Here is a 14,539-nt window from a genome sequence, read left to right as displayed (position 1 = left end):
GAACACTACCTTAGATTTTTTGAATCTTGATGTAAGATTTAAAGGTGATCATAGTGAAATTGTTCTACTCTAATATCCATTCATTACTCAAATTCTCATGCAATCTTTATGTGCATCTTAATTAATATCAAGTGTTTAAACCAAAAAATCACAACAATATATAATTCTTTTTATCAAATAGAAGTTAGAAAAACTAGATAAAGTCTTAAAGTATAGTCGTCATGGGAATGATAATCTGGACTCAAAGGTCAACTATATTACTATCGTATACTTACAATAGAAAAAATGCAACAAGTGTTTGGAGCCGTTGTTGGGGGCTATTTACTTTTAATCTTAATTTATTTTTTAACTGTTAATTTATTTTTTTATTTTTTATTTACAGATAAAAAGTGTTCATTGTATACTCTTGAATCATTTGATTTGAAAATATAACATACATTCAGACGATGACTCAAGGAACATAAACAAAAAATAGAGAAATCAGATGGCTGACAATCAAAATATTTCTATTCCTACATAGTTGATTGGACAAGTTGTTAAGAGAGTTGCAGCAGAGCAAAATCAGTAAAATGAGCGAGTGAAGATAAAAGAAGGAGACTTGTCAGTCTCAATGTTCTTGATGCCGATAGTAGTACCTGCGCGCTCTAGTATTGTGTATCCATATTTTAGGGTAAATAATTTTCAGATAAGGGCAGATTGGATCAATTAGTCTAGCAACACTCTCCAATTCTTCGAGTTACCTTATGAAAACACGAACAAACATATTTTTAGATTGCTCAGAAATTGTCAAAACTTCCATACTCCAAGAGTAAATGATGATGCTATCAAGTTATGTTTATTTCCTTACACACTGAGGAATGCAGCTTTGGAGTGGTTGGACGCTAATCCTCATGGAAGCATTACTACATAGGAGAAACTGACAAGAAAATTTTGCAACAAATTCTCCCAATTAGCAATAGTAGTAAAAATTCAATCGGAAATTCAAACTTTTCAATAGAAAAATGGGGAAAGTTATTATGAGGCATGAAACATATTCAAGGAATTGATGAGAAAGTGTCCAAATTATGGGATCATCATAGGTAATCAAGTACAATACTTTACTCCGGACTTTTACCATTGTCAAAGTCTTAGGTGGATTCCTCTACCAGTGGATCAATTATACTAGTGTGTTTTACTTGCGAGATTTATTTCATTTTTAACTTGATTGTGAATTAAATCTTATGAATAGTGAACATTTTTAATGTCTTTATTAGTGTCGTTTTGTAGAAATGGTGAGATGGTGCAAATCAAGGAAATAAATGATAAAACAAATCTATTGGCATGGATTGAAGATAAAAGATGAATGAAAAGGGGCAAAAGAGTCAAATCACGACACCAAGGAAGAAAAAGTGTCGCTACAGCACCACAAAACCCAACTAGAGGTGTGGTGCCTCAGCGCCACAAAGCAGGCAAGAAGATAGAATTATGGTGCCACGACTCCACAAGGCATAGTGAAACAATACATTTTCATCCCATTTTAAACCCAAAAGAAATCCTAGTTGCGAAACCAACGTGGGAAAGAGTATAAATACAAGGTATTCAAGTTTTGAAGCATTGATTGGAAGAGAAAGAAGATCTTGGTGCAAAATTAATTTCTTTTTCTTCATTTTTATTCAAGATCCGATGATGTATTCAATAACAACCTCTTATTTTTTCCTTTTTCATTATAAGTAGCTAAATTCAATAACTTGAATTTATAGTTTCATTATAATTTTTCTATGAGTTTAATGCGTTGAATTACTTGATCACTAATTTAAGGTGTGCAAATTTGTTACGTTTTTTTTCTATCGAGAGTATATAATATCATAACAAATAATATAGTAAACCTTCGAGTCCAGATTATCATTCTCACGAGAACTTTTAGGACTTAATCTAATTTTTCTAACTCCTATTTTATGAAAGCAAACAAGGAATTATATGTTATTGTGAGTTTTTGGTTTAAACATTTTAAATTAATTATGATACCCACAAAAATTGCTTGAGAATTCAAGTAATGAATGGATATTAGGGAATAACAATTTCACATATTGATTACCTTTAAGTTTTAAAACAAGATTCTAAAAATCTAAGGTAGTATTTGATCAAATTTTTCTACTGTATTCAATTTATCACTCTCGAATTCTCATTGAACCTATTTAACTAATTCAATTCAATATCTCTATGCGAATTAACCTTAGTTAAATGAAATATCAGTTCTAAAAATTCATATATGGTCGCAATAATCAATATAGGTATCTCTACACGTTATACTAATTTACCAAATTTTAATTTATGATCTAAATCTTCAATTCACCTCTCGATTCATAAAAAAAATTCACAAAATCATCAAATTAGTGATCAATTATATATATTGGTAGCCTACAAAACATGTACACTCGATTACTTTTTCATAATATATTTTTCAAAATATATTTTTAACTACTCAAAATGCGTGGAAGATTAGTCAGCACGAGGCGATTCGATCCATGTCAACATCACAGGGATGGCTAGTTGTGTAGCTTAATATTATGATAACAAATGGAATATTAACGAATTGTGATTTGTGTAGAATAAGATAGCCTTCTGCTTCTTCTTCGGAGTGGATTATGTGTTTTGAGGAATTCCATAGCATGGAAGTCAATCCACTATGGCCACTCACGGCCTGTATTTGGTAGGTAAGATTGACTTTGGTTTTACATTATAAAGTAGTTTGGACTCGAGTGACCTATACAACTATTATGATTTGACGAGTACAATATTAAATATAAAATATTCACTTAAGCGAGCAATTTGAGGAAGCCAAAAGCACATGGATTCAAAATGAGCTACTAAATAGTCTTTTCTCTTCGTAAATAAGTGCACCTAAATATAAAGAGGCTACGCAAATTCGATAGATCTTCCTATCAAATAATCTTTTATCTTCTTCCTCTCTATTGAGCAGCAGAATAGCGAGTTTAGAAAGAAAAACTCTAAATAAGTGAGAGAAATGTTTTAATCATTTTTTTGAGGTCTACATACAACAATTATGATTTTAGGGTTTAGGAAACCAAATTCAAAATGTTAAAACTTAAACTTATATAAGGACTCAAATTACCTTTTATGTTGTTGTTTAGCTCCCGATTTCTAAAATTCATTTTTCTAAAACTCACTTTTAACTACACGTTTTTTAATAAAAGAATTTTGCATATAAATTCAAATTTTTTCTCTGTTTTTTAACTATATAACCTTCAAATGCTCACTTTTCACAAAATTTATTCTGTTTTTTTCTTTGAACCAAACTAGAGCTATGTAAATTAACTTTTGACCTGGTTTTACGAATTTGAGGACATAAATAGAAATGGATTTTCTTTTATAGAGGTCTTACAAGCCCCTCACTGTTAGGGGGCGAGCCCCACATGTATTTTTTTTTAAATTATGGGGCCCGCCCCCACTTGTTTCTTGTCTGACGTGTAGCGCAATTCAATAGAAGTTTCGTTACATTAAAATCAAAACTATCGGCTGAAAAGCGTAAGTTTGAAAAACTAATTTCTAATTCACAAATGATTGAAGCTCCCCATTTGGGAGGCTAAGGATATATAGGACGGCTTAAAAAGCAAGTTTAGGGTTTTAATTGTTCTTTATTGTTAATGAGTCCTTAGAGTATTTCTAACAATTAGCATCCATCAACTTTTTCCGATGTATTTCTAGGATGGTCTATCTAATTAATATATGCTTGTAGAATGGTCTATTAAGTTGTGATACCATGTTGAAATTTTTAAAAGAAAATTTTGATAATCATAATTCTTAACTTGTATTCCTTCAAACAAGACATTTGCCCCCATTTGATCCCCATTAAATTCAATTACATTACATTCCATTTTTCTCTCTCCTATTTTCAACCGCACAATCTTCCATAAAATAATATTACACGTAAATCGAAAAAATTTCATTCTTTTTCAACCACCTATTTTTCTAAAAAATACTATTCCCCCCATTTTCATTTTCAGGTAATGAGGGTCAAACGGGGGCTTATCTCAGTAGAATCATCACGATAATATAAGAAGAAACAACTTAGGATTAAGGATAATTGAGTTAGTGGTAGTGACACAGATCTACTATTTTTTTTTTTTAATTCCAATCAGTAAGACGGATCTTGAACTAAAAAATAGATCCTTAAAAAAAAAAAAAGTTATTCTGAGCAATTGCAATAATCGAATTCATTAATATTCATCACATAGTAGATGCTATCATACATATAATCATACTCAACTCTATGGAATTGTTTGATCTTAAAGGGGATCTTATATAATTTCACAGGTGACACACAAGACGAGGGTGTAATTTAATTGAGAATCCATAATCTATAATTTTATTACTATTCTTACGTTTTTATTGAAATGCAGAATTAATCTTTCCATATTATTATTATTATTATTATCATCATCATCATCATCTAGTTAATATAGCACATTTGCACAAATCATGGTGCGTTTCACTTTCAAAGCCACCATTCTCGGCCACAATTGCCACCGATCTCAATGTATTAAAAAACAAACAAAAAGAAATATAAAATGCATCTCCATTTTGTCAATATGTACACCTCTTTTTGACCTCAAGCTGATATCACAATATTTTCCTGAATAATGCTAGTGTACATCTAGCATAACATTCCCTTCTACGTGGAGAGAATCAGTTCATTGATAGAAAAAATGGAGGGAAAATCAATGGTGTAAATAATGTTACATGAAAGAGTGTAACTCTTGATGTAACCCATAATGTACTTGTTGTAGCATTGCATTTTCCTAAGCCTAGTTTGATGCCCATTAAAAAGAGATTTATTTTTATTTATATTATTTTTTTGAAAAACTGAGTTTTGAAATAATAAATTTTTTAAAAAAAAATGTATTGTTAAAAAGTCGTAATAGGATATGGTACAAGCTAACGGTCCAAATGTCATATGATTTTGACTCAATTGAACACTCAAAGCAATCAAATTCATTCAAATGGGCAATGGCACATATGTCTAGGTCAAACATCGTAACCTGACATGACTATGACAATAAGTTCATGTGCAACGACCTATATAAAGGAATGAAGGGCAAAAGAAAATGATTGAACTTAAAAAAATCTCTATATTAGTATTATACAAATCTTAGCAATATTACGTCTTTGTTTTGCTTAAATTCTAGCCTTATAATATCGTTACTTCATCCAAATTCATATTAGTTGATCATGAAGTGATAGTCATCAATAGAGCAAGGCATTCAATCAAAAAAGAGACATGATCAAGGGCCAATAAGTTCAACCAGATCGAATCATAATTCAGCTAGATACCAAAATTAAATAAGTGAATGAATATATGTATAAATACACACTATCAAAACAATATATATTTATTTTCAAATCGCTAATTCAAATTGAAAACAAATTTATGTTTTTAATTTAATTTATTATTTATAACTTATTTTAATACTTCAAAAACTAAAAGCTAAAATGTATAAACGATTTGATTATATAGGTAATATTGCGTATTTTACATATTTTTAAGTCATTGTTTGCTGAAAATTGGCCTCGCTGATGGTACGATTGTTTCTAAATAGTCCCTATTTGTGTATCATTATTTTAACTTTTTTTTTCTCAAATTCATTTTCAATCACACATTCTCATAATAAAATATTTTAGAAATTAATATTTAAGCAAAAGAAAGACGTAATATTGCCAATTTGCTCAAAAAATATTTGACAGCTGAGGTCATCGACCCTCACAAAGTGTGTGGATCCCACGTAAATTAAATAATGTCCTATCCAAGAGGTGTGTGTGTTAGATCATCTTTTATGTCAACCATTATGTTCCTCTATCTCGATCCATTTTAATATAAAAACAAAAACTTCACATGCTTGAGTTGACGTTTGGGTCAATTCCTAATTATTACTGGGGAGTGGATAATATATAATTATGTTTCTAGATGCTATTAAAAATAAAAGTAAATATATAACTATTAGTATTAGGTGCTATGTTAGGAGAAGTCACATAAACGTAAGGGTCAAATAGTCATTTTGTACACAGTGGCGGATCAAATCTTGAGTTTGGACACGAACTACAATACAAATATATATGAATTTATTTTTTTAAAAAAGAAAAGAATACAATAGACATTTTTAAGGACAAACACAAGTTATAGCACGATGGAGCCGGTGCTTGAATTGTACAGAAAGAACACTCCGCCAATGCAAAAGGACAAACAGAAAATCCAACAGTGGTCCTAACTCCTAATTTTACATGGCTAACAAAGAAGAAAAGGCAAAACTTATGTCGACAAAATAAAAAATTAGTCATATAGCCTCTGAGCAGAAATTTAAATTCAAATTCAAATTAACAATTAAATTTAATCAAATATTTAATGGAATTCACAATTTTTTAACCATCAATTTCTATCAAAATTTACTAAAAATTTGATTTTAATACCCACCAAACAGAACCATTTACGAACTGCAGCCGAATAAGGAAAGGTATTTAAACGATAAATTAAATAATAATTGAAAAAATTATAATTTTTCAATTTGTACATCTTATTGTGACCTTAAACTCGCATCATAGTCTTTTACTAATTTTCAGAAATTATTTTAATTATTAATTTAAGCGGCAAACGTGGCATAACCAACTTAACATGTAGGCAGAGTATGCAAACAGTATTATCGACGATTTCTTCATCGACAGTCAATTCAAATTGTCCTTGTAATTTGCCAAAAAAAAAAAAATAATAATAATAAATAAAATAAAATTTACAAACGCTATAATAAACACAATTTTAGATTTTGAAGAAAATTTTGGCCTTTGAAAAAACGTTGAATTTCGGGTTCGTTTAGTGGGAAGGTGATGCTAATTGGTAGGGATGTAAACGAGCCGGGCCGAGCCGGCTCGCGAGCCTAAAAATTCGGCTCGGGCTCGGCCCGGTTATAATGGTCGAGCTTTTTTGCGGGCTCGAGCCGGGCCGAGCAAAAGCTCGGCCAAAAAAAATAGGCTCGGCTCGAGCTTTTGCTCGGGCTTTTTACGGGCCGAGCCGGGCAGGCTCGTTTTCTTCACTTTTTTTCCTTTTTTTTTAAAAATAATTTTCCAGTCTTCGAATCTGCTGCCTTTTTTAAGGCAACAGATTCGCTGCCTTTAAAGGGCAGCAAAACTGCTGCCTTTTAAAGGCAGCAGTTCGCTGCCTTAAAAGGCAGCAAGCTGCTGCCTTTTCAGCCTTCATTTTAATTTTTATCAACGATTTCTTCATCGACAGTCAATTCAAATTGTCCTTGTAATTTGCCAAAATAATAATAATAATAATAATAATAATAATAATAATAATAAATAACATAAAATTTACAAACGCTATAATAAACACAATTTTAGATTTTGAAGAAAATTTTGGGCTTTGAAAAAACGTTGAATTTTGGGTTCGTTTAGTGGGAAGGTGATGCTAATTGGTATGACATTTCTTTTTGTTAATCGCTATTAATAATTGCTTTCATAAAATAATTTTATATGGAAATTTAATAAGTTCCATAAATGTGATTGGTTGTCTCAATTTTAAGTCGTTTTGATATAATTTATTCCCCCATTTGTTTCCTATTTTTTTCCCATTAAAATGAAAAATATGATCGTTATTCATCACATCAAGCCACCAAATTTGAATTTTTATCTCTTATGTGAGGTCCATAACGATTATATTATATAGAAAATGTCCACATTACGGAGTAAATGTATCTTTCTGATTTTATTAAATTTGGTCAAAAAGATTCAAAATGTTGCACAAAAGTCAATTGTGCAGCCAAATTATTTATCTTGATTCGTATAAAAACATCACACTTGGACTAAAGTGCGTGAGTCTCTTCAACTTTTAATTTGTCAGCAATTAACATAATTAAGTGAACAATCTAGTAATATTATATTTTCCAACAACTGCAAATTGCTTTGACTTGAGCAAGTCAAATGCTTTCAAAGGTGAAATAATAGTAAGAAGACCTTACAATTTTCTTAGCAGAGCAAAATTTCTACTACTCCGAGGAATAATGAACACCTACGAAAAGATGTTAGGGATATCTCCCCCTTTATACCTCCAACATGAGAATTAGTAATCGAATTTTTATGAAAATAACTTAAGGAAAAACGAGAAATAGTTTGAAAATTATTTTGTAAAATGAAGATCATCATACCTGGCACGCCTATGAAGTATTTAGAGCTGATTTGACAATCATTATTATAGAAAAAAGAGTTTTGAATAGTGATTTTAAGAAGAATATGTAATTAAAAGTAGGAAAGTGTTTTTTGTTATATATATAGAATATTTTATTATGTGAATATGTGGTTGAAAATAATGTGTGTCCAACAGGCACTTATATGCCTGGTGTCATATAAACACTAAGTTTTTATTGGCAACGTGTCCAATGTCAATGTCCACTCACTAGACAGTTCTCGCCCCCATAATGAGTGGTCAACTTTGATACAGTAAACGGTTAATGAGATCAGTGGTAACCATTAGGCAATTTTCAATCAATTAAAATGATATTCAGGCGGTTGAAAGTCATGGTGATCGATCTACCATAACATTAGTCAATCTATCGAAGTCAAGCTAGCATACGATAGTCGGTTAACCATAGCAGTAGTCAAACTAGCATAGTGGTAGTTGGTCTGCCATAGCAGTAATCAAGCTAGCATAATGGTAGTTGATCTACCATAGTGATAGTCAGGCTAGCATAGCTATTGTCGGGCTAGCATAGCCGTAGTAGGTCTACTAAAGTGCCAATCGAACTAGCATAGCGACAATCTATCTACCATAATGGCAGTCAAGTTGGTATAGCGATATTCGATCTACCATAATGATAGTCAAGCTAATATAGTAGTAATCAATCTACCATAATGATAGTTAGGCAATTGCCTTCACTTAGTTAGCCATCATAGTCCATTATTCATATCACATAGGAGCACTAGCCCTTCTATCTTTAGTCGATAGTTATTGTTAAGAGGAAGCATCTACATTCATTTTTTTTTCTAAGTGTCTCCTTCATTTCTTCATCATCAAGGTAATCCTTTCATCCACTCTCATTTTCCTGAAATTTCTTTCATTCTTAGCAACCCCTATTTAATTTACATCAACTACGAAATAGTGACAATAACAACGAGAGAATGAGAGCCGACTAGATGGCAGATTGGTCAATCGAGAACATCTGATCGATCGACCAGTGAATATGTGGTCGATCGACCAATGGATATGTTAATTGATTGATTGCTTGATCGATAAGTGGAGATGGTAGATCGATCCCTCGAGATAACGGCCAGTCGACATATTTTAGGGATTCCAAGTTAGCAAGTTTCTCTTGCCTCTATTTTTGTGTTCGACCGCATCGTGATCATCTACCATGCATGATTGACTAGTTGATGAGTCAATCACTAAGTGGTCAACATATCATACGTTGATCGTATAGTGATCAACCTTGACATGCATCCATCGCATCGATGGTCAACTGTTGTTGATGAGTCGATTGGTATGTGATTGACTACTTAGCGACTGCTGCATTAGTTTTGGCAGCCATCATCGTTGCCCGACTACTTAGCAACTGCTGCATTAGTTTTGTCAGCCATCATCGTTGCCCGCTACTCGATTGTGCTATTTCAAGTTTGTTTAGCAAATTTTGGCTCCATATTCTCAATTGGTGATTCTTGAGCTTTAACCATTGCTTTAGTTTTCTTGCTCATCGCTTAGCCCCTTGAGCAATGTTGAGGTATTGAACTCCGATTTAGTGATTTTGAGCTTTAATCAATTTTTTGGTTTTGAAAGCTCGCCACTAAAATCTAAAGTGATTTTGAACTTGTAACCAATTTTTTTGCTTTCTAGCTCATCGCCTAACCCCTTGGGTGATGTTGATCCCGTTTAGTAATTTTGAGCCTTAACTAAGTTTTTAGTTTTGAAAATTCACCACTAGGACCATAGAGTGATTTTGAGCTATAAACATTTTTTTTTTTTGGGTTTCTTGCTCACTGCCTATCTCCTCGGACAAACTGTAGAGTGATTTTGAGTTTATATAACCAATTTTTTTGGATTTATTTTTGCTCATCACTTAGCCCCTTGGATGATTTGTTGTGTTAAACACGTGGTCTAGTGATTTTAAGTGTTAACCAATATTTTGGTTTTGAAAGTTCACACTACTATAAATGTAGAGCGATTTTGAGCTTATAAACATATTTCTTTTGATTTTCTTGCTCACGTTATAACCTCTCGAGCGATTTGTGTGCATAGCGAAGTTGGAGCCCATGATTGGTATAAGAAATCTCAGTAGATGTAGATCAAATCTATGCATTTACATAAAAAGCTTGCCTAGATTTGAGCGCTCAGTAGGCACACATGGTGTCCCAAATAGGTTGGCCCTTCCTTAATGCCATCATCGTCTACCACCATCTAGACTTTTCATTTAATAACGTTGATAATTAAAGAGGCTAAAACTAGTAGCATACATTACATTAGGGAAATTAATAAAATTCTTAGCAGCTATATTTACAAGGAAAATAGAAAGATATTTTACCTAACTATTTTGTTTTTTGTTTTTTTAAAACTCACCACCTAGCTACTTGGAGGTTCAAAAGCTAACATTATGATTGGTAGAGAGCCCTTAGCTTGTATGCTGTATACATAACATTTTCTTGAAGTGGGTTGATCACTTTTATACATCTGACCCCCCAATTGGTTGGGAATTTCATGACTTGGTGGTAGGTTGAAGGAACAACACCAATAACATTTAATAAAGATTGACCATAGATTACATTGTATGTCATGGGCATCTTAATGACTAAAAAGATTGCTAGGATCACCGCACTTGTCGAGTAAGTACCCAACATCAGTGGAAGCTCTTCGGTTCCCTCTGATATTACAATTGCCCTTCCGAACCCTTGGAGAAGGATAGTTACGGCTTTCAATTATTTTGTACAGATTTTCAACCCCAAAAATGCCTCCCAAGTAAGAAAATTTGCTAAACTACAGCCATCAACTAGCATACTCTTGACATCAAAATCTGCTATGTTGTCAATAACCACTAATACATCGTTATGAGGACTTGCTAAATCGATTAAATCTGCCTAACCAAAAGTGATATTCGGATTGAATCTTGCTTTTTTCTAAATGGAGTAGACCCCAACAAAATAGGCATAGCTCTTTTTAGTCGAATTTGAATCTCCATCTACTGCTATCTTCCCAATGATCATGTTTATTACTTCAACCCTAGGTGGAGGATGATCATTAACTTTTTCTTTGCCTTGATCATTTTTCACATACTTATTCAGGAATCTCCTTCTTAGAATGCACTCTATCTCATCTTTGAAGTATATGAAATTTTTCAGTGTCATGCCCATAATCTCTATAGAAATGGCAATACTTGTTTGTGTCCCTCTTACTAGTAGACATAACCACTGGCTTTAGTCAGTTGAGCTCTTTCATGTCTCGAATTTCCACCAATACCTTAGTACATAAAGTGTTCAAAGGAGTAAAGGCCTTAATATGTTTCAACCCAATAGTTGTCCTTCTCTTTCTCTTGCTACTTAAGAAATATATGACAAAAACTTCTAGAGAGCTCATTGAAAGTTTTGATAAACCATCGTGCTAGAGTAACTACCAGTCTCTAGTCTCTCTCCTTAGTGTTGGTGGAAAGGACTGACACGTCAATGCATTTGGGACCGTATACAACCTCATCAAATCAATGAAAGTTTATAGATGATCAAGTGGATCTATGAATCTGTCACATGCCTCTACCATTAGTTGTTAAAGCATTTTGGTAGAGGAACTGCCATGATCTCAGGTGCGAAGTGGTCTTCCTCCAAGATCATTTGCTTGTATCTATCCTTTATTATTGACAATGCAGCTACTATCTTCTAGGCTATCATTTTCTCTATCTTACGCTTCAAGTCTACCATAGATTATGGAATTTGTGGATGTATGACTTCATAAGACCCTTGATCTACAACCATTGATTGAGTAATCGGAGGGAGGGGATAATTGTTTGTGCACTTGGGGCGGTTGTTCGTGTATATCTAGTGGTGGCGTTTCTGGTGGATTGAGGGATGGATCATTCACTCTCTCAATCTAATTTTGGAAAAGAGTCATCATGGCAGTCAATTGAGTCTCTAGGATACTAAATTGACTCAATGTTACAAATTGAGGTTGTGACGATGGGTCTTGACCCTGGGTAACAGACTCCGACTCCATCGTGTTTCCAACCAAATGCATGTCACTCCTAGTCCGCCTTTTTCAACATAACTTTTGCGTTTAGAATGTTTTCTACAGGCAGCGCTAATGGAATATTAATGTGAAGATCTTTCAATTTCCTTAGTGGAGTAAAATAGCCTCTACTACTCCGATAAAAAGGAACGCCTACAAAAAAACAGTTGGGCTATCTCTCTTGTTGTACCTCCAAAGTGAGAATTAGTGACCATATTTTTATTAAAATAACTTAAAGAAAAACGAGAGACAACTAGAAAATTATTATGTAAAAAGAAGATCTCCATACCTGACATGCCTATAAAGTATTTATAAATGTTTGGTGTTATGTAACGCTAAGTGGTTATTGTCCACGCATCCAGTGTAGTACATCCACTCATTTGGCGGTTCTCACCCACGTAATGAGTGGTCAACTTCCATCCACTAGATAGTTAATGGGATCAGAAATAACAATCATGTGGTTGGAAGTCATGGTGATCGATCTACCATAACTGTAGTCGGTCTACCATAGTAGCAGTTAAACTAGTATAGCAGTAGTTGGTTTACTAGAGTGGTAGTCAAGCTAGCATGACGGTAGTTGGTCTACCATAGTGGTTGTCGAGCTGGCATAGCAGTAGTCGAACTAGCATAGTGGTAGTCAGTCTACAATAGTGACAATCAATCTAGAATAGCGGTAGCCCATCTACCATAGTGGGAGTCAAGCTGGTATAACGGTAGTCGATCTACCATAGTGGTAGTTAGGTTGGCATAACGGTAGTCAAGTCGACATAGCGTTAATTGGTCCACCATAGTGATACTCAAGCTAGCACAACGATAGTCGATCTATAAGAGTGATAGTCAAGCTAGTATAACAATAGTTGGGTTAGTATAACGGTAGTCTGGCTACCATAGTGATAATCAAGCTAGAATAGCGCTAGTCGATTTACCATAGTGATACTTGGGCAGTTGTCTTTACTTGGTTTGCCATCATAGTCTATTATTCATATCACATAGCATCAAAAGGCAAAAAGCTGACTAATTATTAGTTAGGTAAATTAGATATATTCAACTTAGGCTGAGCAAGAAGTAATAGTCAAACTGTCAATGTAAATCAATATTTAGAATTTTGAGAAAAGGAATGACAAAATATATCGATTCATCTTGTCCTTGGTGAAGACGAAAAATATGGGCTGCATTTCAAATCTTTATATTATTTTCATTTTTTCAATTTAAATTACATAAAAAAATAAAAAAATAATAATACGATGGTAAATATCCGGGGCCTTGTATTCAAGAATTTTCAATGGAACAAGAACTGCGAAGTCTACTTAGCCCTGCTGCCATTCTTTTTTTGCGAAAATGAATAATAATACAATAGGAAATTCAGAGCCTGCTTGAGCTCCATTTTTTGTCCAAAATACATTTTGGAATAACACGTTGATGGGAAATATGTGATTAAAAAATAAAGAAAAATTTTGAATTTGTGTGTAATAATATTTTATTGAAAAATATATGGTTAAAAATAAGAGAGAAAAATATTTTCTGGAAATAATGAGAACCAAAAAGGCTCAGTAGAAGTCCGATGTCACTTAAAAATAAGAATAAGAATTCCAGGTAAAATAAAATTAGTTCCATAGAAATGTTTGTTTGGCACATTGCCAAAAAAATAAGTAAGAGCAGTAATACGTAGCATTATCGACTTACCAAACTTTTATCTTTTGACATATTTTGACTGTAACAAGTCAAAGCATTGTAGGCTCTGATATGCCTTTATTAAGCAATGTTACGAAGAATTAAGTTAGTTAATTTTTTTTATTAATTTAAAGCTGAAGATTCACATCCTTTGGTCCAAACAAAGGAGAAACTGTTCACTTAATTAATTAAAAGTTAACGTTTCAAACACTTTTAGTCCAAAAAAGGACTTTTCATGATGCGTCTAATACCAAATGGAAATGTTGAATTTAATTATTGTTGAAATCATTGAACGTAATTCGATTATTCTATGAATTAATTAATTTTTTTTTTTCACTATAATCATGATAAATACGCCCAGTAGAACCCTAATCACGCCTAAACTATATTAATATTATTTTTGTCCCTCGGAGCATAGTCCAGTGGTGTAAAGGACATGAGTGATGTTATCTCATGCCTTGCTCGCAGCCAGTGTGAGTTCGATTCCTGAGACATAGAATTGGACTCCTTGTAGGTGCAGTGTACAGGCAGCTCTTGTTTTCTAGCCTGCTGGAGCACATTTCGCGATTTATCTTCCTTATAAAGCTCTAGGAGTGGGGCGGTGGAAGCCCTCAAGGTTGGGATTCA

At 33.1% G+C, this 14,539-nt stretch overlaps 1 protein-coding gene across 1 annotated transcript in view; it reads right to left on the bottom strand.

Annotated features, from left to right (window-relative positions):
* Positions 1 to 12,898: 12,898 nt before the first annotated feature.
* LOC111395224 (probable NAD(P)H dehydrogenase (quinone) FQR1-like 1) overlaps positions 12,899 to 14,539 on the bottom strand; it is an 8,934-nt gene continuing 7,293 nt past the window's right edge. Inside the window, exons 5-6 of the mRNA XM_023021217.1 lie at positions 13,168 to 13,214; positions 12,899 to 13,063 (exon numbers count right to left, since the gene is read on the bottom strand). Coding sequence (XP_022876985.1) covers positions 12,899 to 13,063; positions 13,168 to 13,214 — 212 coding nt within the window. The remainder of the gene's footprint in view (positions 13,064 to 13,167; positions 13,215 to 14,539) is intronic.

This window comes from Olea europaea, chromosome 6, assembly GCF_002742605.1.
Source record: "Olea europaea var. sylvestris chromosome 6, O_europaea_v1, whole genome shotgun sequence".
Classification (NCBI taxonomy): domain Eukaryota; kingdom Viridiplantae; phylum Streptophyta; class Magnoliopsida; order Lamiales; family Oleaceae; genus Olea; species Olea europaea.
The sequence above is the reverse complement of the archived record's forward strand: the minus strand, read 5'-3'. Positions and strand labels throughout refer to the sequence as shown.